General features: G+C 47.0%; 1 protein-coding gene across 2 annotated transcripts in view; it reads right to left on the reverse strand.

Moving 5' to 3' along the window:
* CCDC61 (coiled-coil domain containing 61) overlaps positions 1 to 25,726 on the reverse strand; it is a 538,795-nt gene that overhangs the window by 353,327 nt on the left and 159,742 nt on the right. For both annotated transcript variants that reach the window (XM_085625716.1, XM_085625715.1), the window contains exon 4: positions 25,426 to 25,586. In XM_085625716.1, the coding sequence (XP_085481842.1) occupies positions 25,426 to 25,586 (161 nt within the window). The remainder of the gene's footprint in view (positions 1 to 25,425; positions 25,587 to 25,726) is intronic.

The following is a 25,726-nucleotide window of genomic DNA, read 5'->3' on the forward strand; positions in this document are numbered from 1 at the left end:
ATATACGCGTCTCACAGATCAAGGAGGTCATGAAGTCCTCTTTGTTGAGGCGATGAAAGATATCGGCCAGAGTTACCATTCTGAACGTCTGTTTCCTTAGGAATTTGTTGAGCTTTCAGAGGTCCAGTATTGGTCTTCACTCCCCGGACCTCTTTTTTTAATTAAGAAATAACGAGAGTAGAAACCTTGTCCCCTTTGCAGCAACGGGACCTCTTCAATTGCTCCTTTGGAAAGCATGACAGTAGCCTCTTTGTGTAATAAGTGAAGATGGGGGGGTGCCTCCCCTGGGTGGAGTAGTGGGTGGACACTCTGAATTCCTGGGTATGGCCAAAGGCTACAAGATCCGATACCCATTGGTCCGAAGTTTTGTCCTTCCACTGTTGTAAAAAGTTGGAAATTCTGACACCCATGGGATGAGAGGGATGGGAATCTGTTATCTGATCTTGTCCATTGTTTTCTGCCAGTGTTTTGGCCATGGGTGGGTGTTCTCTTGTGGGTCCCCCCTGGTGCGAGAAACTAGCCGTCGATGGTTGACGTTTGCAGTAGGTTGGTAGTTCTGTCTGTATTATGGCTGATAGGCCTGATATTGTTGAGCACTTTGGAAGCCACCTCTGTAGGCAGGATCCTCTAAATGGTACTTTCCTGTACTGCAGGGTGCCTAATGTTTTAGCAGTGTCTGTCGTTTTTATTGTTAGGAGTGATTCATCAATGTGTTTGCTAAACAGTCACCATCGAAAGCCATATCCGGCATCTTCATTTGAACTTCCGGCTTGAAGATGATGGACTTTAACCACCCCTGGTGTTGTAAAACCGCAGCACCGCTAGCTGCCGATAGCCTGTGTTAGCTATGTTCATTGCGCAGTCAATGGTTTCTGATGCTGCACGCTCTCCCTCCCAAAAAAATGTCCTGGCTTCTTGCCTTCTGTCTTCTGGAATGAGGTCTAACATAGAGCCCATGTCAGTCCACATGGGACAGTCATACCGACAAATTATCGCCAAGGCATTAGATGCCCTAACCGTGATTGCTGCCATACTTCAGAACCGTTCTCCCATAATGTTCAATCCACACCCTCCCTATCAGGCGAAGTTGTGATGGGAGTGGTCAGATTCTTGGATCTTCTTTGTGCTGCTTGCGAGATCACTGAATCCGGTCGAGAGTGACCTGCGAGGCAAGATGGAGAATACTCTGGCGCCCTGTATTTTTTATCGATCAAAGTAAGCACAGGAGGTATTGTAGCAGGCGTTTTCATAATTCTCACTCCCCCCTGCCAGATGTAATCTATTATGGCAATGGAGCTTACAGATTTTCTTCTTTCCTTCTTGAAATCATACAGGAAGCAGTCTGCTTCACTTTCATTGGCAGGTGGAACCTGGTGGTTGCAGACGGGGCCTGAGGTGACGTGTGCAAACACGCCCTATGGTGCGTTTTAAGTTGGGGAAATAATTCCCCTTCAATCCTGAGGGCCCCTGGGGGCTAACTAGCCCACCAGGTGCGCCACTGAGCTGCGTTGCAGAGAGGTGGTCCAGGCCGTGCCATTTTTTACACCTCTCTGCAACGCAGCTCTGTGGCGCTTACTGGAGGTACCTAGTGGGCTAGTTGGACCTTAGGGACCCTCAGGATTCAAATGAACTTAATCTCCCAACTAAAAACGGCCACAGGGCGTGTTTACACAGTGGTGAAGGGAGGGGACGGGGCTTGAGTTAACGTGTGCAAACAAGCCCTTTGGCGCGTTTTAAGTTGGGGAAATAATTCCCCTTCAATCCTGAGGGACCCTGGGGCCCAACTAGCCCACCAGGTGATTCCAGTAAGCGCCACTGCGCTGCGTTGCAGAGAGGTGGTCTAGGCCGTGCCCCTTTTTACATCTCTCTGCAACGCAGCTCTGTGGCGCTTACTGGAGGTACCTAGTGGTCTAGTTGGACCCTAGGGACCCTCAGGATTCAAGGGGACTTAATCTCCCAACTTAAAACGGCCACAGGGCATGTTTACACAGTGGGGAAGTGAGGGGACAGGGCCTGAGGTGACGTGTGCAAACACGCCCTGTGGCGCATTTTAAGAGGTAGTTTTAATCCCCTGCCCTATTATATACTAGGGGCTTACAGAGGAGGTCATGCTGATCACAGGGGGACCCCAACACATAGTGTTCCCTAGTGTATGTAGGTGTTTTCACTGTATTCTGAGTGTCTTTTAACATAGCACTGGCTCTAGGACTGGTTAGTCAGACACAGTTACCACCAGTATCCGTTTGAAAAAGTTGAGGGTACAGGATGATTTTGCAACATGGCTTCTTTCTGCTCTTCTGTTTGTTCTTTCTGCACGTTATCCTTCTTCCTGCACTTTTCTTCGTCTTTGAGGACTTCCGTTGCTTCTTTCTGCATTTCTTTTTTTTCTTTCTGTGCGTTTTTTCTTCTTTCTTCACATGTCCTATCTCTGTAGGCATAGTTAGAAATTAGCATTTAAAAAACCTTTGAAATTCACTGAAAAAACCATAGGTTTCAGGCACGTTATAGTTAGGAATTAGCATTTAAAAAACCTTAGAAATTCACTGAAAAAACCATTGAAATTCCCCCGTTATAGTTAGTTCAGCTAACTATAACTCGCTCGCCCGCAATGCACTGCTGATGACGTCACATATTACATCACTCATAACATGGTCAGTGACATCACTCATGACATCACTGATGACATCTCAAATGACATCACTACTGACATCATCCTTGTGATAGAGTGGCAGACCTCCTCTCCCCCTAATATAACCTTTGATACACACATTCAAAAATAGAAACTAAAATTTTCAAAACAATGGACATACCAATATCAGTTACAACAACCTATTCAGTAATTCTAAGATCCACATACACATCCACTCACTCACCAACAGTCCTATACAGTCACTCATACATGTACTCACTCATCATATGTACTCATACACCTATACATCCTGTTACACAACGCCTCTCATCCATAGAGTTACTCACACACATAGTCACTCATGCTAATAAAGAATCAAACATCCATTTAATTGCATATACTGTTATACACACACCACCACACTTACTTCTACAGAAACTTACACATACTTAGTCTTTTAAACAATCACTTATAGAAACACATACTTATTCATACAGGAACTTTTTCAATCTCTCACTCTCACATATACTCACTTATATACACCAATAGTCACATATACTAGTTTAAAACATATGTAGTTACCCATAGAGACACTATTGAGACAGTCATTCACTCACTAACACACCTATGCACACACTCATCCACCCATACAGTCACCAACCCATGCAGCCACTTATACACAAAGTGAGAGGCTGATACAGATATTTACATATTTAAACATTACTCACTAAGCCATATATTCACTAAGATACACTTAATCAGTCAGTTATACAATCAATTTTTCAAAAACAAATCATCCATTTAGACACTTATATACCCATTTATTCTTCCATCGACCTTGAGATATACATATATAAAACATTTGTAATTTTCAGAAAAACACACATTCACTGGATGATGTCATCAGTGATGTCATTTGAGATGTCATCAGTGATGTCATGAGTTATGTCACTGACCATGTCATGAGTGATGTAATATGTGATGTCATCAGCAGCGCATTGCGGGCGCACGAGTTATAGTTAGCTGAACTAACTATAACGGGGGAATTTCAATGGTTTTGTACGAGTGAAAAGTCCAGCTAACTATAACACCCCTGAAACCTATGGTTTTTTCAGTGAATTTCTAAGGTTTTTTTAAATGCTAATTCCTAACTATAACGTGCCAGAAACCTATGGTTTTTTCAGTGAATATATATATATATATATATATATATTACCTACTGGCGGTCGCCAGTAGGTAGTTATAGTTAGGACCCTGTTTCCATAGGAAATCCGCAACATTCTATTTTGAATAACTTTGGCGCCGGTCGACGAATCCTTGCGAATTTCCCAAAAAAGGTGGGGCGCTACGCTCCGCTCCTACCCTGAAAGTCTCGGGGGGATTCGTCAAGCGGGGGCTGAGATAAAAGGGGGGTCCCAAAACGCGTTTTTCCCATGCATTTTTCCATAGGACCTTTAGACAGGGCTACAGCCCGAACGGCTGAACAGAATTACTAGAAATTTGGCAGAGAGGTAGTCCTCAGGTCAAGGAAGTGCCTTTTGTAGGTTTGGTGTAAATCTGTTCAGTAGATTCTGAGAAAATAGCCTTTAAATCAATATATATATCTGAGCCAGCTTACGGTACGCTTACCGTAAGCTTACCGTACGCGTACGGTGGCGTGCGCGAGCGGGATTCTGATTGGCTGTTACATCTAAGTAAACATTCGAATCGGTCGAAACCAGGAAGCGGCGGCCGCCATTTTCTCTCTTGCACTCTGAGGGGGGGCTGTAAACAAAGGCAAAAAACATATAAAGGGGCTGTTTAGACAGCGCCCATGCACATAGCCATGTTAGTTGAGTCCTCAAAGATCCCCCAAGGCCAAAAACGGTAAATTTTTATTTTTTGAAAATTTCGCCGATTACGCTTACCGTACGCGTACGGTGCGCTTACGCTAAAAATTTTAATAAAAAAAAAAACACTCTGTGCATGGCATATTATTGTCATCACTTACAAATTAAATTTAACAGATTACCTATCACAAGGAAGCGCATAATATGTCCTCCATGTGCGCACGGTGCGTGCCCACCTTGCGTGTACGGCACTAAATGCGTAAAGTGGGCGCGCGGTGCGCGAAGCGCACCGCGTGGTCACTGTGCGCGCACGGTGCGCGAAGCGCACAGTGCGCGCACGGAACGAACTGCGTTAAGTGGGCGTGCACGCCACGAATGGCGTAAAGTAACTTAGCATTTAAAAAACCGTACAAATTCACTGAAAAAACCATAGGTTTCACACACGTTATAGTTAGGAATTAGCATTTAAAAAACCTTGCAAATTCACTGAAAAAACCATAGGTTTCACACAGGTTATAGTTAGCGGAAATTTTACTGATAAAAAACCAATGAAATTCCCCCGTTATAGTTAGTGCAGGCAACTATAACTCACGCGACCGCAATCTTCTGCTGATGACATATGTGTCTTTATGAAAAAAAAATATTTGTAATATATGTATAGCTAAAAATGTATGGAAGAAGACATAAGCAAATAAGTGTCTAAATACAGTATTAGCATCAGCAGAGGATTGCGGTCGCGTGAGTTATAGTTGCCTGCACTAACTATAACGGGGGAATTTCATTGGTTTTTTATCAGTAAAATTTCCGCTAACTATAACATGTGTGAAACCTATGGTTTTTTCAGTGAATATATATATATATATATATATATATATATATATATATATATATATATATATATATATATATATATACACACACACATACACACACACACACACACACACCGTTATGGAAATAAGTGGTGTAGTAAAACCTGTCTAACTGCTGCATCACTACGCAGTGCCGATTCCAGGTAATAACCCTACATGAATATGTGCATACTCTCCCAAGTCCCAACACAACACATCTCCTACAAAGGCACTTTTGCAATCAAAGTAGTTGAGGTGGAAACTGCCCTAGTTGAGTGTGTCCTGGTTTTCACTGTGAGGAGCTTGCCAGCCTTTGGGTGGCTGAACTAGATTGCAGCTGAAATTCATAAAGCGAAGGTTGCCCTCGTGACTGGAGCACCCTTACGAGTGTGTCGATCTGAGTCCAACATTTGATAAGTTCTTAGGAGTTGTTTATTGCGATGTAAGTAGAATTTTAGATATCCTTTGATACCTTGAGTATGAATAGTCCTCTCAGCTAGTGATGCTGGATTCGGGAACAGAGACCAAAATATTATACGTTCATTGAGGCGAAAATCCAAAAGAACCTTGGGAATAAATCTCTGGATTGGTTCTGAGAATTACTAAATTGCCTGTGAGGCGCAATAAGGTTCTTGAGTTGAGAAAGCTTGCATCTCCTCTACCCTCCTAGTCAGAGTGAACGCTAGTAACATGGCGACCTGCCATGTGAGAAATAGGACTTGTGCTCAGTGAATGGGTCCGAATGAACTATTTATGAGGAAGGAGTCCTTACTGGAGGAAAAAAACTTCTGAATAATTATTTTATGAACTGTTTGATGATTCTGCTAGAGCAGAAAGAGAGAAAATGTGATAAGCATCTATATCTTGATATTGCTGCAAGCCATACCTTAACACACGCATGTTCCAACCATGACTGAGCTGCCAGATTATGCTAGTAGAGGATGTAGGTTTTATTTCTGGCACCATAGGCAGAAACATATCCATTACAGTTTACATGTCTTTATTGTGGCTTCCGCCTTGACTTGGAGAAAATACACCTGCAGTCCTGAGGAATATTGAGATCTTTGAATCCATGGAATTCAGGAGCCGTGAGCATAAGAGAAGAGAGGTCGGGTCAAGAAAAAGGGCTTGGCCTTAGTCATAGACAAAGGTCTATGAGATATTGGTAGGTGAATGCCATTGCATTCCAATAGCAGGATAAACTCTGTGAACCAATGCTGCATGGGCCATCTGGGGGCTATTAGGATGAGACAACACCGCTCTGCTTAGAACCTTTGGTATTAAAAGGTATCGGCGGAAAAGGTAGGCAGAGATCCCAGACCATCTGTCGAAAGGCAGTCCCCAACAGTCTTGGATGAGGATGTCAACTTGCATAGAACTGGCATTTGCATTTTTTGTCTGTTGCAAAGAGATCTAGATTCAGTTTGCCCCAAACCCGTGAAGATCATATTTAGTGCAGATTGATCAGAGTCCCATTTGTTGAGGCTGTTTCCAGTTCTGCTTAGGGATAGAAAGTTTAGTGTTACAGTCCAGGGACAGCATCTTCTTGGATGGAGGAGATCATGATCTTTGATAATTCACTAGGAGACCTATTTTTGTTAAACAACTTAAAGCAAGCCTCTATGGCCTTGGAAACTCATTTTGCCGTTGGTGATTTTATCAAACAGTTGTCGAGGTAGGGGAATACCTGATGACCATCCTTCCTGAAAAAACTGCCTCTGGAGCTAGGCAGTAGGTAAAAATGCAGGAAGCTGATTTGAAGCCAAATGGTAGAACTTTGATGCGTGGGTGGGAATGTGGAAGTATGAATCCTGTAAATTCAGAGCTTTCATGTGGTGTCTGAGAGGATGACCACGTAAAAGGATTATTACCGGAAATACTTGTTTAATTTCCAGAGCTCTATGATGGATCACCACACCTCTGTTTTCGTGTCTATGAGGAAAACCGAGAATAGAATCATGTTCCTTGCTGAAAATGTGGGTCTTTCTCTCTGGAACGTTTGATTAGCATAGCTAGCACTGCCTTCTGAAGCAGATGAAGATTAGGTGGGTACCTATGTTTTGGTGGAGTGTTGAGTGGAATCTGGGTGAACTTTAACGTCTAACCATTTGTGAAGAGATCCAGGACTTATTTGTCCAATGTTATTTTCCACCATAGATAACAAATTGTTCAAATTGTTTCACCCACAAGCTGCGTAAGCAGCACCAGAACGCTGTCCCTGTAGGTAAGCTAGCCAGAGGGCTAGTGGAAGGGTTGATAAGTATGATACCTCTGGTTTCGCGGGTTCCTCTAAAGTGTGTTTCTTTCGAAAATATAATGTGCCAAAAGATCCTGCGCTTTCAGAGCCAGCCTTGACTGCTTGCAAGGTGTTGTTGACGTGCTTGCCAAACACACCGCCGCCATGGTAAGGTAAAAATATTAGATATACTTACACCTCAGGTCCTAAATGTTGTGGCCTTGAACTAACCTTGGCGTTTAAGGACCACTGACACTGCCAGATGTGAGAATCCTATTAAAGCTATATCTTTAGCGTAACCCCTATCTTCTGATGATGAGGCTGTCGTTGGTGATCATAGTAGAGGAGGCTGTTGTCGACGACTGCCCTCAACGACCGTCGCCGATGACCGTCATAGATGAGGCCTCGTAGTCAAGTTATTGGACGCCATTTGTAGACGAGACCATTCGTGGAGGAGGCAATTCGCAGACGAGGCCATTTGTGGATGAGGCAGTCATAGAGAGGGCCGTTTTAGACAGGGCCGTCATGGTCGAGGCAAACATAGGTGAGGCAGTAATAGTTGACATGGTTGTGGTCGTCGACGTTGTCATCAAAATTATTTTGAACAGCGATTTGCCATTGTAGGGTCCAATTTTCTCTCTCTCTGTGAGAAGTGCCTTATGAAGGCTCATGATAAGTCTTTTTAAATGGCTTTTCTGCGCACCTTCTGGAGACCCTTGGTGCGACCTCTCCCTTTGACCTCTCCTGTGAGGTGAAGGCATCCTTGCTGTCCTCATCAGAAGAGACAGATTTAAGTTTCTGTAGCCCCAATAATAGCCTCATCTCTCTGAACGTAAGATTTTGAGGAAAAGGTTAGACATATTTTGTAGTCCTTTACCTTCTCCCTCCACACAAGGTGAGGTTGAAAATCTGAGGGGTTCAGCCTGTTAGGAGTGTTCTAGAGGTGCTGTCGCCTGATTGGTTACAGTTCAAGTTTGGTCTTTTTAAAAAAAAAAAATCAAAAGGACATAGGCTACTAAAATGACTTTTTCATTGCCATTATAGCCTATTATAGTGATACATACTGCTTTATTATGGCACTGTGGGACTCCCACTTCAACAACGGGGAATGATTCAAGCTTGTGAATCTAGGAAAGATACAATACTGGAGAAGTTAAAGAAACTCAATCTGAAGCATGAGGATGTGGTAATTAAAGGGAAACCAACAGTACGCAGATGTTACAGATGTGACAAAACTGGCTACATGGCCAACGATAAAATATGCCCTGCTTTGAAGGCTACTTGTGTGAAATGTAAAAAGAAGGGACACTTTGCTGCAGCATGCAAAATGAGTGACTTTAAAACTACGGTAAGGAGATGTGTGTGGAGGATGATCAGGAGGGTGAAAACACAGATTGAGTGTGAGCTAATTGTTCTTCAAATAAACATTGAAGGCAAAGTTAGACCCAGTCTTGTGGATACAGTTTAGGTTAAAGGCGAATCTAGTATTGTCATTTTTTAAGTATTTTATCGTAGCATGTTGCTGAATAAAGTCACTTTATTCAAACTTGACCTGAGACCCTGTGCTTATAGGGGGAGCCCATAAAGTTACATGTATATTTTGTTGGGTTAATTGAATATAAACAACTTTAGTTTCAGGGAAGATATATATGTGTTTAAGAGAGAGTATTGTAGGAGGCTGGCTTACTATATGGCGTACACCTATCAGTGAGGCATCCTTCAAGGAGTCCAGGCAACCCTTAGTGATAGAGGTAGTGGTCCCCAATAGCCAAAGCTCTCTAAGGGGAACTGTGTAGAGCAGCAAAGGCTTATTTAGGAGGGAGTAAAGTGGGGTGCATTGCGACAATAGTCAGTCAGTAAGCTTACACACAAGAAAAAACCACACCAGTCTTAGAAAAATACTTCTGTATTTATTAAAAGCAAAGAACTACTTGGTATATTCTCTACACAGCGATATCAATACACCCAAGGCAATACTTTAAAACAGTAAGTATGCATTGGAAAACACTTGGGCCCTGGGGAAAGGGAGGAGGCATAAACCATATCCTAAATAATGGAATGTCAGGTGAGTAACCAAACGAGACTGATACCCAAGGATGAAGAAGCCAGGGGAAGCACAGAACCACCAAAGGTAAGTAGCTAAGGACCCAAGGTGCCTGGGTGCAGAAGTGTTACCCTGGGTCAGTCCATAGGGTACCACAGGGAAAGCTGTGGTTAGTATTTTACAGTTTAACGACCCATCCCAAAGGACTCCAAGGAAACCAGTTGGATCATGGCAGGCTGGAGACCCACTCTACCCGTGGATACCCACACCAGGTAGCCCAGGTGCGTAGGTGAGAACTGGTGTTGGTAGCACCGGTTGATGTCAATGGAGGATCTAGCAAGTCCGGCAGCTACAGGTCAGTGGGACCCAGCCGTGGATTCTGGATGAGCAGTATCTGAGAGCAGAGGGGACAAAGTTCAAACCACCTGGAGTTGTCCAGGAGGAGCAGGAGCACAATGTCATTACTTGTTGGAGGTTCTTGCTGTAGCATGCAGGTCTTGATGTAATAGCTGTGGAGCCCAGTCGACGATGCAGGAGCACAGGAGCTGTCGACAAGCTGTCCCACAACGGTTGAAGACGGCAGGAAGGTCAGTGGCTGGCAGGACAACCAACAAGCCATGGCAAATACAACAGTGGGGTTTCAGGAAACAATGCTTGGTTGCAGACAAGCAAGGTCTGTGGGCCTAACCCAGCAAGGGTCAGTCAGAGCCAGCACACAGGAGAGCCAGCAGGAATCGAAGGACACCCCAGGAAGATCCTTTGGCAGCAGGCACAGGGAGTCGCAAGGGGGCCTCAGCAGCACAAAGAAGATGGATGGACATGTAACAAAAGATGCAGGAAGGAGGACACACTTGGAACTGTGTGATGACCAAGGATCAAGGCTGTGGCTTCTTGGAGCTCAAAGATCTTCAGTCAGGAGAGTCGACAAGCCTTAGCCAGGACAAACAGACGCTGTACACAGTGATGAGGTTTAGGTCGGCTGGAGATGGATTACAGTCTCCCGAGGTAAAGGGAAGACTTGTCAGGTCTCTAAGGAGCCAACAAATAACCACGTGTGTTGCTGGGCCAGGAAGTCTCCGTGGGAAAACAGGATCAGCAAATCGGCCGTCAACTTTGAGGTGCCTGCAGATGCAGGGGAGGGACTCCTTCACTCCAATGGAGATTCCTTCTTACTTGGATGCATGCAGAGTTGTTGGAGACTCAGGAGATGTACGGCCACAGAGATGCAGAAACTTGGAAGAGCACGGAGACAAAGCTGCAGTAGAAATCTTCCTACCAAGAGCAGTCTTGTCTTGGTTCCTGGCTCGATCCAGCAGCAGAGTCGAGTGTCTAGCAGAAGAAGTGTCTTCAGACAGGTCTTGACAGTGTCCAGGATGAATCTAAGGGCCCACCTTCAGGGGACCCTAAAAGGGGGAAGGACACTATCTGCAGTGACGCACCTATCTAATTGTTTCAGAGACGCTACTCTGGGGACATAGCCAGTCAGATGCTCCCAGGGGCCAAGATTCAAGATGGCAGATTCAAGTGTCCACCTGGAGGAGCTCTGGGCACCTCCCAAGGAGGAGCTGTACAGGGTGGTGGCCACTCCCCTGTCCTTTGTATTGTTTTGTGCCAAAGCAGAAGCCAAGGGCTCATGTACTAGTGGAAACTGGTTTATGGAAAGAGGGCACTAAATGTGCCCTTAAGAGCAGTTTGGAGGCGCACTGCAGCACCCCCATCCTAGCCTACGACACCCAATTCTAAAGGAGAGGTGGCTACACCTCTCCTTTACAGAAAATTCCTTGTTCTTCCGTCCCCTGCATGAGTTTAGCTCAACAGAAGGAGGGCAGATCAATGTCTGCAGCAGCACTAGCTTGCACGCCGACCCTGCTAGGCTACACAGGTAGACATGGAGGAGGTCCTCTAAGGAACACCCCCCAGTACATGGTATCATGCATCTAACACTGGAATCGGTGTAGTCACACAGTTCCAAAATGTTTTGATACCAAACATAACCAGGATTGGTGAAGCCATTATGTACTTGGACATCTCGACTTGGCCAGTGTAAACTGCATACCTTACAAATGGCTTCCTCGCACTTACAAAGGCAGAGAATGGACTCCGGGGTTTGTGGGGGCTCTGCTTGTGCAGGGACACGCTCACACTTAGAATTATGTACCCTGCCTGTGGGCTAAAAGGCCTACCTTAGGGGTGACTTATACGTTTTAAGTGCAGTGACCAAGTTATAAGGAAAACCTTACATCTCAAGTGAAAGGTTTATGCATCATTTCACGCAGACTGCAAAGGCAGACCTGGAGACACAGTTTGCATGGGCTCCCATGGGTGGCACAATACAGGCTGCAGCCCATGGGAGACCCCTGGGGTACCAATGCCCTAGGCAACTTATTACCATATACTCGGGACTTACAGGGATACACCAGAATGCCAATTGTGGCGTGTACAAAGTCCTTACTGTGTTACTATTTTTCTATAACGTAGGCTTTGTAAACGATCTCCTGTGAGGGGATTATTTGCTGCATTCAGCGCTTGTTTCGGCAATACAGCGATACTGGGGGACGGGCCTGTCAGAACCGCAGACCACAACGGTGTGCCAATATGTGGTTATGGCAGCAGGAACTGTTAAGGCCATAACGTGCCTTTACAGGCGCATGCTGACTGAGGCTCTGGAACCATTGCGCACGTTGCAGGGGAAGTGGGAGCTGGACCTTGGCAGGGAAATCCCTGAAAAAACATGGACTCAGTTGGTTAGAAGTGCCTGGAAGAGCACGAGAAATGATCGATTTCAATTGATACAATTCTATGTCCTGCATAGGGCGTACTTGACACCAGCCAAGCTTAATCAATATTTCAATGGGGCGGCCGCTCAGTGCCTGAGATGTAAATTGGAGGGAGCTGACTTCCGACATATGTTGTGGGGCTGTACGAGTCTAGGAACATATTGGACGGAAGTGTTGGAACTGCTGTGTAGTATAACTGATCGTACGATAGAACTAGATCTGGGTACTTGTTTACTGCACTGGATCCCACATACCTCTAAAACGAAAGTAACAAGTAAATTTATAGACCTGGGCCTCGTATTAGCCAAGAGGGAAATCACACTGCATTGGAAGTCAGAGGGGGGACCAGGAGTGCGGAGATGGCGGGCGGAATTACTCAAGTGGGCACTGAGTGAAGGTACACTTAGGTTACAACAGGCCCTACGCACCAATAGTGACAAAGCGCAAGAGGCGGCAAGGGCGTGGGAGGCCCTAGTTGCAACACTGCAGGCTCCAGAAATAGGTTCGGAGGAGGGATCGGACGTGGAGGACCAAAGGGGTTCAACTGGCGCCGAGGCGCAAGGAGAATGAACCAAGTTACAATAAGCGGGATGAATAGTGATCGCTAATACAAATGTATGCCTTGTACTGCATTCTATTGTTCCTTATTGCTATTGTACTACGTTTTGATGCAACCTAATTGTTTATGAATCATGCTAGGGAGGCACACCGATGGCGGAGAAAGGAAAGGGGGTGGGATTCACAATAAGAAGCGGCTTGTAATATGTTATGCTGTCATTTCTACACTGGATATTGCGATGCTGCACTAGATGTTGAGTTGTTTGAAAAATTAATTTAAATTTTTTTTTTTTTAAAAACGTAGGCTTTGTAAATTAATATAGTCCACAACTATATTCTTAGTAAGGTCTGTCTTATGGCTGCAAAGTGTAGGTACAGCTCGCTCCTAAACCCTTCCCATCAGCTTTAGAAGGTACTCAATAAAGGGCCTCCTCTTTGTCAGGAATTGCAAGGCACGATTTCATACTTCGTCCTGTAAAAATGTCATTTCTAACAGCATTGGTGGGCTGCCTTATCTTCATTCCTCTCCCCAGCCCCCCACCCTCTTCCCCCCATGCTCATTGCTGAGACTTTCACCTTGAATGGGAAAATATGGAACAAGAGTGCCATCTGTTGGTAAAAAGCCTTTCTCCTTGCCTCACACTGAAAGTCAGATAATGTGTTTTTTGGAAAGCCGTAACGGAAAAGTACAATGTATGCACAAGCACGGTTTGTCTTTTTTTGTCACTTGATGCATACAGACACAGGCTGTACTTGTTCAACTCCAAGCACAGCCGACGGAACACTTCAGTAATCTCGTGTAAGCACCACCTTTCTCTCACATTTGGTGTCAACTTCGAGTCTTAGCATAAATCGTACCTTAAGAGTCTGGCTACTGACACCCCTTTAATTCAAAGGGGGAATTAGTAATCAAGAACTAAAGATTATTATAATTTTTTATATACACAAGTTTTTTTACTGAATTTCAAAAACCATCCAAAACAAAACAGCGTAGTAAAGGTACAGAAAATAAACAGGCAGAGCAAATTTTAAGTCAGAGTTTTCATATCAGTATTTAATAACCGTCATAAGTGGTGGCATGGAGTTAAGGTTTTTTTCCATACATCCCAAGTGCACATTCACAGAAAACCGCAAGTGGAGTGTGAATCATTCGATTTCAATACCGGACGTGTATCAGCCAGGGGCCATCTACCACAGAGGGGCACATACCCTGATGGTCGGAGTATGAAACCACTGGTATATGGAGGGCGCTGTCACTGTGACAGCAGCATGTCACTCAGCAGGGAGGAGGGTAGGCTTATATGGCACTGTTTAAAGCGTGAATGTGTTTTTGTCCGGCCGTCTTGAGACGGCCAGCCACACATGCGTACTTTAAACAGCTCTAACCGAGCTGTCTTAAGACAGCTGGGTTAGAGAAAGCTATAGCCTCAAAAGCGCTGTGGAGCACTGTAGTGTACTGCTCACCCAGGATGTGCATGTTAGAATGTTGAAGATTAGAATGTTGGTAGGATTCAGGCCGTTGCTGAATGGGCTGAGCAGATACAGACTGCTCCTGGTGGGATTACAAGCACCCAGTGAGGCTGCTTCCTCCAATCAGGGTGCAGTTCTCATGCTGCATAAGAGCAGCACCCTGGCTGGTCAAGGGAGTTACGGCTGCCAGTTCCGGCAGAGCGAAGAGGACCAGAGGAGGATATTGCATCGAGCCACTTTCAGGTAAGTGAAGTATTATTTTAAAATGTTAAGTTGCTCGCTGGCGCACCGCCCGCCAGCTCGCTCCTTCCCTCCCTCTGCTCCCCGGAGAACCGCTACTGTTGGGGCCAGGAGCATCAGGGGCTGCGGTAAGGTCTGAGAGTGAGCAGGGATCATTTGAAAAGAAGGGCCAAAGTTTGCAGGGCATCAGCCCAGTGGCATTAAATCCCAATATAGGGCGAGTTGTGCGTGGCAACAGGGTACATAGTGCTATCAGTTGTCAAGCTGAGGGGCGGGGCAATGGCCCCAGTGGATTGCAACTCTGTGCTTTGCTAAAAGCTGCGGCATTGTCAGTAGAAGTCTGACCCCATTAGGAACCTCCTTCACATAGCCTAATGAACAAGTTACTTACCTTCGGTAATGATATATCTGCAAGAAACATTAGTTAGTTATAGATTCCTAACCATAGAATTACCCCCCAGGCGTCAAGACTAGATCCAGAAAGTTTTCAATCAGCAGTACCTCTGTGCGTCGGAAGGTGGCGTCGGGCTGCCAGGATGGGGATGTGAAAATAGGCGTCCGGCAAATGTCGGACTAGGAAGGTTTGAAGGCTGCTGCAAAGGATGGGGTTGGTGGGCTGGCCCACCTGCTTACCCCCGGAACCACGATGGTTGTTCCCATGTCACCGGCCGCGCAAGGGTTGGGTAACTTGCTGCGGTCTGTGGCCCTTGGCGGGACGTAGCGGGGCACCCCTTCCGTAGCCACGAAAGGGGCGAAAAGTGGACTGTGCAAGCGGCTGGAGAGGCCAAAGGACTTGGCCGTGGCTCCTGAGTCCTTGAAACGTTCTAAGGCGTTGTCCACTTTGTCGCAGAAAAGGCAACAGCCCTCATAGGGCATGTCCAAGAGTGTATTCTGGACATCCCCGGACAAGCCAGTGGATCTCATCGAGGTGTAGCGTCTAAGAGCTACCGACGTAGAAATCGTTCTACCCAGAGAGTCTGCAGTATCTAGTCCACAACGGATGGCAAACTTGACTGCATCCCTCCCGGCGGCAACAGCCTGGGAGAGCACTGTCCGGGCCTTATACGGACACTGAGGCAGCACCTGTGCAACCGAGTCCCACACAGAGTGGGAATAACGGCCCAATAGACATGCGGGGTTTACCGACCGCAGTCCAAAGCTGGCGGAAGAAAAAAAATCTTCTTTCCAAGATGATCCAGCTTCTTGGATTCCCTTTTCGGCGGGACGGTAGGGAAAGCGCTTTTGGGAAAATAGAGGCTTGGGCCACCAAGCTCTTAGGGGTGGAATGTTGGGAAAGGAAAGTGGGGTCACCCTGGGCCGGGCGGTGGCATCGGGGAATCATCATATCCACAGGAGCCCCCTTGTTGGGCCTTGACCAAGTGACCAAAAGGATGTCAGTAAGGGCCTCGTTGAACGGAAGCAGAGGCTCCGAAGAGCTCACCGCCGGCTGAAGCACCTCTGTCAGCAGGTTAGTCCTGACTGCTAAAGTAGGGAGTTCGAGGTTGAGAGCCTCGGTTGCCCTACGCAACACCACTGTGTACAAAGCTCCCTCCTCCATAGCCAAGGTAGGAGGAGACAACATGCCAAGGTCTGGGGAGGTGTCCAGACCACTGGCATCCCCAGTTCCTCTCTCCAGTCCTGTTCAGAGTCTACCTGATCAACTAAAGGGTCTCCTGACCCCTCCCAGTCCACCTCCTCATGGGTGCCAATCTGGCTGAAAGGGGACCCCAGGAGTGAACAGGGGTACAAAAACCCCTCTCGGCTCCGGATCCGGTGTGGGGCAACATCGGTCCGGGTCCACGTAGGGATGGAGGCCAGGGTCGACGCCGGGGGGCCAATCGGCGTCGGATGCGGTAATGGAGCCGGAGGAAGGGGCCCCGGTGGAGGTGTAATGAGGTCAACCGGTGCCGATCCGGATCCAGGCCTGGATCCAAGGGGGTACAAAAGGGGGTGGTGATGGATGGAGCATCAGAACCAATCAAACACTCACACCCAGTCAACAGATCTGGGTTTGATCCATCACTGTTCTTTAGCCCACTCTGCCACCCCAGTTCAGACATGGGCATATGCAAATCAGTCTGACCCTGTGAATCATGGAAACAGTCCAGCCCGAACTGCCAAGCCATGCCTTCCCTGGACCGGAAACAAGCTTCCTAGGACCGGTTTCTGGCATTTCAGCTGTCTTCAGCCAGGCTTGCTTGAATCCAGTGGCAAAGTGAGCAGGGGACTCACGTCTGAGTATACCCTGCCAACTTATGGCGAACAAAGCGGTACAAAAGGGGGTGGTGATGGACGGAGCATCAGAACCAATCAAACACTCACACCCAGTCAACAGATCTGGGTTTGATCCATCACCGTTCTTTAGCCCACTCTGCCACCCCAGTTCAGACATGGCCATATGCAAATCAGTCTGACCCTGTGCCTCATGGAAACAGTCCAGCCCGAACTGCCAAGCCATGCCTTCCCTGGACCGGAAACAAGCTTCCTAGGACCGGTTTCTGGCATTTCAGCTGTCTTCAGCCAGGCTTGCTTGAATCCAGTGGCAAAGTGAGCAAGGGACTCACGTCTGAGTATACCCTGCCAACTTATGGCGAACAAAGCGGTGCAAAAAGGGGGTGGTGATGGACGGAGCATCAGAACCAATCAAACACTCACACCCAGTCAACAGATCTGGGTTTGATCCATCACCGTTCTTTAGCCCACTCTGCCACCTCAGTTCAGACATGGCCATATGCAAATCGGTCTGACCCTGTGCCTCATGGAAACAGTCCAGCCCGAACTGCTTTGTTCGCCATAAGTTGGCAGGGTATGCTCAGACGTGAGTCCCTTGCTCACTTTGCCACTGGATTCAAGCAAGCCTGGCTGAAGACGGCTGAAATGCCAGAAATCGGTCCTAGGAAGCTTGTTTCCGGTCCAGGGAAGGCATGGCTTGGCAGTTCGGGCTGGACTGTTCCCATGAGGCACAGGGTCAGACTGATTTGCATATGGCCATGTCTGAACTGGGGTGGCAGAGTGGGCTAAAGAACGGTGATGGATCAAACCCAGATCTGTTGACTGGGTGTGAGTGTTTGATTGGTTCTGATGCTCCGTCCATCACTACCCCCTTTTGTACCGCTGGATCCAAGGGGGGCCTGAGGCACAGGGGCAAGCCATCAGCAGAGAAGGCCTAGGCCCCCCAACCGGTTCCACAGGGCCCGAAGGTGCGCCGGCGGGTCCAGGCCGCCCAAAGACGGCATGCATCGGCTCATAGAACGTACGAAGCTGGGCGGAGGTCGCTCTGGGTCCCGGAAAGGGAGGGAAACGCGGAGTCGACTCTTTAGGCTCCACATGCGAAGCCCCGGGAGGGTCACCACTCCCATCCCTCGACGGTTCGGCCGACCGACGAGGAGAAGTCGAAGAGCGACGATGCTTTTTCAACTTCTTCTTATGCTTCGGCTTACCCGACCCTGAGTGCGAAGACTTCAATGACTTGGACCAATACTGGTGGCTCCGCGACCGTTCCCTCGTGACCGAGACCTCGAACGGCGCGGAGCCGGCTGCCAGCGCTCAAGCAGATTTCGGGACCGCTCCCGCAAAGCCTTCGGCGCCATCGACCGGCAGTCGCAGCACGACTTGGGGTCGTGGTCGCGTTCAAGGCAAAAGAGGCACACGCGGTGCGGATCCGTCACCGACATCAGTCGGTTACAGGAACCGCAGGCCTTGAAACCGGGCATCCCTTGTGCACCACGAGTCGAAGACTCAAACAAGAAGTCAACAAAAGTCGAGGAAAAAGTCAGTCAAAAAGTGACTGGTGGTACCGCTCTTTCCAGATCTGTGCTGGTTGGCGCAGAAAAAGAAAGAACGGACGTCAGCGCGTGAGGGCGGCGTCTAAGTAGCTGCTGCGAAGTCATCCCGGTGACAAACGCGCGGAGCCGACCAACGCTATTTTCCAACGGTACTGCTGAAGAAAAACTTCCCAGATCCAGTCTGACGCCTGGGGGAAATTCTTAGGTAAGGAATTTATTACTAACGTGTTCTTTTCAGATAGGGCTACCAGGGGAGTCTTGAGGGAGTGGTAGTCAGTGACTATAGCACTGGCATTGTACACAGTACCCACTGAGAGGCAACCCCATACCAAGTGAAGAAATGAGGCATTGTCTGCTTCGCATCTGCAATTCTTTTTGTCCTCGGAGAGGCACATACGGTGCAGCTGGTTGGGGGTGCAGTACATCCTGTGGAGGAAACAGAGCTGCAACAAGTGCAGTCTGTTGTTGGGGGAAGAGTGCCTTAGTCAATGTGTAGCAATATTGCCACTATTCTGCAGTGAGAGGTGGAGGGGGTTCAGGTTCCACGTCCCAACTAAGACAGGCCCTGGGAGAGCAACACAGGTGAGTTGGTATGCATAGTCATTTAGAGGCGCTTATCGGCCTATGGGGTGATAGATTGGTCAATAACATGTCAAGTGTATGGCGGTGGAAGAGGCTTTGGGAAAAGTGTTGTGTTGAGTTCTGAAGTGCACTTGGAATCGGTGGTATGTGAAGACATCAAGTGGGGTTTGCTGTGGGAGTGCAAGTATGTGCTGTGGTGGTATGAATTGTCCGTCACGGTAAAGATCGTCCATGGTGAGAAGATGCAGCTGGGCGCGCTGGCGGCACACCCCATCATTTACTGCTGCTGCTAATAGAGAGCGCCCTTTATGGGTATATTGGGTGAGTAAAAATGGGGTGGCCCTTTATGGGTATATTGGGCAAGTAAAGAAAGTGCACACGTGCTCAAAGTCACAGTCGGTCCCACGCCCAATTTGTGCAGTCTACAGTGTCAGTTTTAGTGAAGAGGTGTGGCGCAGTGACCAGGGCGGCTGACTCTAGAACACGGGGACTCACGGTTTGATCCCCGTCGCCGGCAGTAGGTTAGCCCAGCACCATGTGACTCTGGGCAATAGCTCGCTTAATCTTCCCAACTGCCTCAAGCGCCTTGACACCCTTGGGTAATGTCCGCGCTTCACAAATACTGGTATAGTTTTCGCTCGCGCCTGAAAGACACGCATATTAATTATAGTGTGTAATGGGAAGGGTGACACACAATCTGCTTCAAGAGCACAGTGGGGCTGGAAAGCGTTAGGGTAGATCCAGTAATGCATAAATTGTGCTTGCACATAGTAATAGTTGAGTTCCATATCTGGAGCACACAGGCCACCTTGCTCAAAGGGGGAGGAGTTAGTGGTTCCCAGCTAACCTCCAGTTTCTCGGCTTGTCTCGGCCATGCCGGGTCTATAAGAATCAAGTGGCACGGTTCCGATTTCATCTTCCGCAACACTTTCGATATCAGAGGCAATGGAGGGAATGCGTACACGAACATCCCTGTCCAGGGCATCTGTAGAGCATTGCCCCACGGTCCCTTTTGCGGAAACCTGCTTGCAAAGTGTTTGCATTTTGAGTTGTGGTGGTTCACGAACAGATCCAGTGATGGGGTGCCCCATAGATGAAATACTCTGAGAAGCGGACTTTGATCCAATTCCCACTTGTGAGAAACACTGGATGATCTGCTCAGGACATCTGCTCTTGTGTTGTTCACTCCTGGAACGTGCTGGACCTGAAGTGAGATGTTGTGAACCAGTAACCAGCTCCAAATCTCCTGCGCTTGTTTCGACAGGAGCTTTGACTTTGTACCCCCTTGTTTTAATAGGTAAAACATCAATGTTGTGCTGTCTGTTTTGACAAGTACTGTTGAATCGTGACTTCTGGGGAGAAACGCTTGTAATCCCAAGAAAACAGCTTTTAGCTCTAGCAGGTTGATGTGAAGCTGAGCTTCGCGGTCTGACCAGTGACCCTGTATTTCAAGGTCCTGGAGATGTGCTCCCCAACCTTGTAGCGATGCATCTGTCTTCATAACATAGCTGTGATGCTGAGGTTCGAAAAGTAGACCTTCTGTCAAATGTTTCCTGATTTTCCACCATGACAGGGCCTTTATGATCTGAGGAGTGATAAAGATACGATCTTCGAAGGACCCTTGAGATTGAATCCATTGTTTGTCTAGGAGCTCTTGAAGAGGCCTCATGTGTAGTCTGCAATTGGAAAGTAAGGGGATACAAGAAGACATCATCCCCAATAAGGATTTGTAGATTCTCACAGAAACGCACTTTTTTGTTTGCAGATGCGACGCAAGGCTTATGATTTTCTGAGTACGCTCTTCTGAAGGATAAGCTTTTGCTTCCTTTGTACGAGGCATGGCTCCCAGAAATTGAAGGGACTGAGATGGCATGAGGTGCGACTTTTCTAGATTGATCCTTAGACCCAGACGACTGAAGAGATCCATGCAACATTGTAGAGAGCGCTGTGTTTCCTGGAACGAAGTACCCTTTATGAGCCTATCGTCCAGATATGGGAACATTTGGTGACCTTGAAGTCTCAGGTGTGCTGCTACTGGCGCCATACATTTCGTAAAGACCCTTGGCGCCGACTTCAGGCCGAATGGCAAGACTTTGAACTGGTAGTGGCACCCCACCACCATGAAACGTAGAAACTTTCTGTGATTTATATGAATCGGGATGTGAAAATAAGCATCTTAAAGGTACAGGGATGCCATGTAATCTCCCTTGCAGAGAAGTAGGAGTATTTCTTGCAGGGATAACATACGAAAAGATATCCTTTTGATGAATTTGTTCAAACCTCTCAGGTCCATTACCTGCCTCCATTTCGATGTGTCTTTTTTCTTTATTAAAAAGTAATGCGAATAAAAGCCTTTCCCTTGTTGAAGACGCGGAGCCTCTTCTATTGCTTCTTTTTGTAAAAGGGATATAATTTACGCCTTGAGGGCTGATAGGTGTTCTTGCTTCATGTGAATAGGAGGATGATTTGGAGGCTTCTGTATGAATTCCAGGGTATGGCCTTGTTGTATCACGTCCAGTACCCATCTGTCTGTTGTTGATCCTTGAGGCCTGAGCATGTGGCGGGCGCTTTGACAGAGTCACTGTCGTCTATTAGATTGTTGCGATTTACCTCTCGCAGAAGACTTCCCCCTGGACTGCTGCTGATACAGGATGTTAGAGGATCGAAATTGTTGGTTACTTGAAAATTGACGATACCCCTGCTGACTGTATGGCTGGTCTCTGCTGGACTGGTTCGAGGATCTTTGATTATATTGTCCTCTAGTTCCTCTCTTCCGAAAGGACTGTAACCTGCCCTGCTGAAGAGATCCCAACGCTCGCGCAGTGTCTGGGTCAGCTTTGATACTTTGGAGAGCATCATCTATATGTTTTCCAAAGAGGTTTTCTCCGTCGAACGGCATGTCAACTATTTTTGCTTGGACTGCCGGTCTAAAAGAAGTGGCTTTAAGCCATCCTTGCCATCGGAGGGCCACTGCACCCGCCATTTGCCTGAATGCTATAGAAGACATATCCATTGCAATATCTATGGATTCAGATGCCGCCTTAGCCCCATCTTGTAAAATGGCAGCCGCTTCTTCCTTCTTATCCTATGGTAGATGGGCCAACAAAGGTGCTATATCTGACCACATCTGCCTATTATACCTACTGATAAGAGCTAAAGCATTTGCAGCTTTAATGGAAGCTGCTGCCATTACAGCAAAATGCTTTCCTGCACCATCCATTTGTCTACCTTCCTTATCAGGAGGGGCTGCATTAGTGGAAACTGGGTTTTTCGATTGTCTTTGAGCGGCTTGTATCACTACAGACTCTGGCCGCGGAAATCCAATTAAGCAAGCTGGAGATGATTCTGGGGCTCAATATTATTTGTCTATTCTGGGTACCGAGGCAGCAACCTAGGCCGGATTCTTCATTATTTTCAATCCCTCGTCCCAACTGTGATCAAGAATAGGAATCGATCTAATGGATTTTCTTGATTCCTCTTTAAAATCGTAGAGAAAACACTCAGCTTCTTGTACCGGAAGTGGAAGTTCAAATCTCTTTGAGGCTTTTTCCATAATGTCAAGGAATCCTCCAATATCTTGTGGAGGGGAGTTTACTGGCGATGGTGATGGAGACAGCGTAGTAGGTAGAATGTACTGATCCCATTCTATCCCAACTGGATTGTCCTGAAGAAGTTCCCCTTCTTCTGGTTGCTCTGCATCCCTCTCCGCTAAATCATCCCTGATTGTAACAATTGGAGGAGATTGAACCTTTTGCGCTGAAAAAATGGGAGGAGGTTGAGTTAGTTGAATTTGAGTAGGACCATCTGAAGACTTCGAGGCTGGTGCATTAGCTTCAGGAAAACGTCGGTAATAGTCATTGATCATGAGACGCAAGTCAGTCACTAGAGAAATTGGCATTGAGACAGATTCTTATCTCACAGCAGGCTGTGCTACTTCCTCATCCTCATATGATTGCTGAAAAGACTCATATCTTTTTGACTCATGCACTGGACGATCTTGGAATGAGAATACCTCCTGAAACTCCTGATATTCTTCATCATCCGTTTTCTAACTCTTTATCTGAAGTTGGGAAGGACTATATGCCAGTCCTGATGACTCTTCATCCTCTGACTGCAATTCTAGCAGATTTGATGGAGGAAGCAGAGACATTTTTGTCCAGCCCGTAAATTCTAAAGATTTCTTCATCGTCGACGAGCCCGTCGACGGTGGAATAGACTTCAATTATATCGTTGCCTTTGCTTTTGGAGATTTAAAAGACGTCATCGATGGAGCTCCCGTCGACGGAGTCCTCGTCGGCGAGGAAATATGTATTATCGTCAACGAGGTGGTAGTCGACGAGGTCATCGCCGTCGAGGTCGCTGTCGATGGAGTTGTCGACGAGGTCGTCACCGGTCTTCCCGTCGATGAACGTTTCTTCGACGACGATGTTTTAGTCGTCGACACAGCTATCGTCGGCGAGATTGTAGTCGTCGACGGAGTCGTCGTCGACGGAGCGGTCGACGTTTTCATAGAAATCAGTGCCGGCGACGCCCCAACCTTCGTAGACGGAGCTGAAGACACCTCTCTTGACTCTGAGGATTTTTTCAGAGGAGTGTGAGGAAGAGAAGACGAAGAAGCCTCTTTGTCTTTGGTTTTCTGCTTTTTAAGTTCCACTTTTTCCTTAGAAGACTGAGAATTAACTTCCTCTTCAGAGTCCGAATCTGAAGTGACCTTTTTTTGAAGCCACAACAGTAAACGTGCCTCCCTGTCTCTCAGAGTTTTTGCAGAAAAGGTTCTGAAGTGTTTGCAGTCTTTAGGCACATGTTTAGGATGAAGACAGTACAAGCAGGCCTTGAGGGGATCTTCAGAATACAGTCTAGGTTTCCCACAGGATCTGCAGGGCCTGAAGAGCCTCTTTTTTAGAGCTTTCAGCCATAGTAGGTAAAATATGAAAAACAGTACCTTAAATCCAGAAGAAAGAACTTTCAGTTGAAAAAGTCAAAAGTTCGCTGAGGAACAAAACTGAGCCAGGCTAAGGGAGACTCCTCACACGAAGGTGGTTGGAAATCTGAGGTATGATGGCTCTGCTGGGGAGTGTGATGTCAGGGCTAGCAGCTGATTGGCTGAGTTTTGAACCAAATAATGATGAGGTTTGGTTACCAAATAATGTGATTCCCTATGGGATTTTTCTATGCAGTTTTTTCTAGTACTGCTATGGTCATTCTGTTACCGTGAGACTCCCACCATGACGACGGGGAAGATACAAGCATGTGCATCTATGAAAGATTCAATACTGGAGAAAGATATTCCTCCTAAACCACATCATCTGAACGAGGGAACAAGAGCCTTTACTTGCTATGCCAAAATATGCAAAGCTGCAACTTTCAGATCCATGCACACCTTTTCAAGACATTGATATCTTGATTTGCAAGCACAAGCTTCCTTGCAGACAGAGTATTATGTCTTTGTCTCAGTCTCCACCTTTTATTTGCAGGAAAAGGAATAGTTATTTATCTGGGGGCCTCGAAGACACACAGGCGCATGAGTGCTCCAAGACACACAGGCGCATGGGGGTGGCTCCAAGACACACAGGCACGTGGGGGTGGCTCCAAGACACACAGGCACATGGGGTGCTCCAAGACAAACGACGCATTGGAGTAGCTCCAAGACACACAGGCGCAAGGGGGGCTCCAAGACCCATGGGGGCTCCGAGACACATAGGAGCATGGGGAGGCTCCAAGACACCTAGGAGCGTGTGGGGCTCCAAGACACACAGGCGCAGCCGAAGCCCGAGACACACAGGCACATGGGGGGCCAAAGAGACACAAGCAAATGGGGGCCCAAGACACACAGGCGCATGAGGAGTCTAAGACACACAGATGCATAGGGAGCCCAAAACACACAGGTGCAAAGGGCCAAGACATACTGGCACAAGAAGGGCCAAAAAAGCACCAGCACAATGGGTCCCAAGACACACAGGTGCAAGTAGTCCCAAGACACACAGACACAAGGGGGTCCAAGGCAAACAGGAGCAGATGACAGGAATCCCAAGAAAGACTGCTAGGAGACACAAGGCAGTGGGGATGGAATAATGTATGAGATACAGATGCAAAAGACCAAAAAAAATATTCACGAGTTGAGTGAGACTGGCACATGATCAACCGGTAGGGAAAGTTGCTGGGGCACGCAGAGACTGACATAGCAACAATATGCATTACCCACCAACATTTTATATAATCTGTACCAGTTTATAAACTCACCTACTTTTTCCAACCCAGAATCAGAGGCCAGTCTTCAAATATCTAGTGATCCTACACAATTAGCAATATTGGCATAACAAAGCCACACATATGGAAGAAGCGGGCCATACAAAAATCAATTAACAACTGCAAAGTGAAGATGTAGAGATGTAGATTTGCATAAGCTGACACATGCATCATTTACCTGTCAAACTCCACTGAGTAGATGAGAATGAGGTAGCGCTTAGAATTCAGAGTAGAGGATTTTGGCACTGTAGCAGGTCGCGTTGCAACACCAACCTTCCTGTTTCTCAGCTGCTCCAGGTCAGTGTATGTTAGAAGGTCAAGGGTGACAGACTCGCTGCTCTACACAAAATTGAAAAGAGCCTAATTTAGATATACACGGTACACACAGGTCAGAAGAGACATATTCTGCCCTCTTCCCTACAACCTTATATACCCATCATCACAACCTTCTTAATCACCATCAAACTTCTTTTCCTCAA

The sequence above is a fragment of the Triturus cristatus genome, chromosome 9, assembly GCF_964204655.1.
Source record: "Triturus cristatus chromosome 9, aTriCri1.1, whole genome shotgun sequence".
NCBI lineage: Eukaryota > Metazoa > Chordata > Amphibia > Caudata > Salamandridae > Triturus > Triturus cristatus.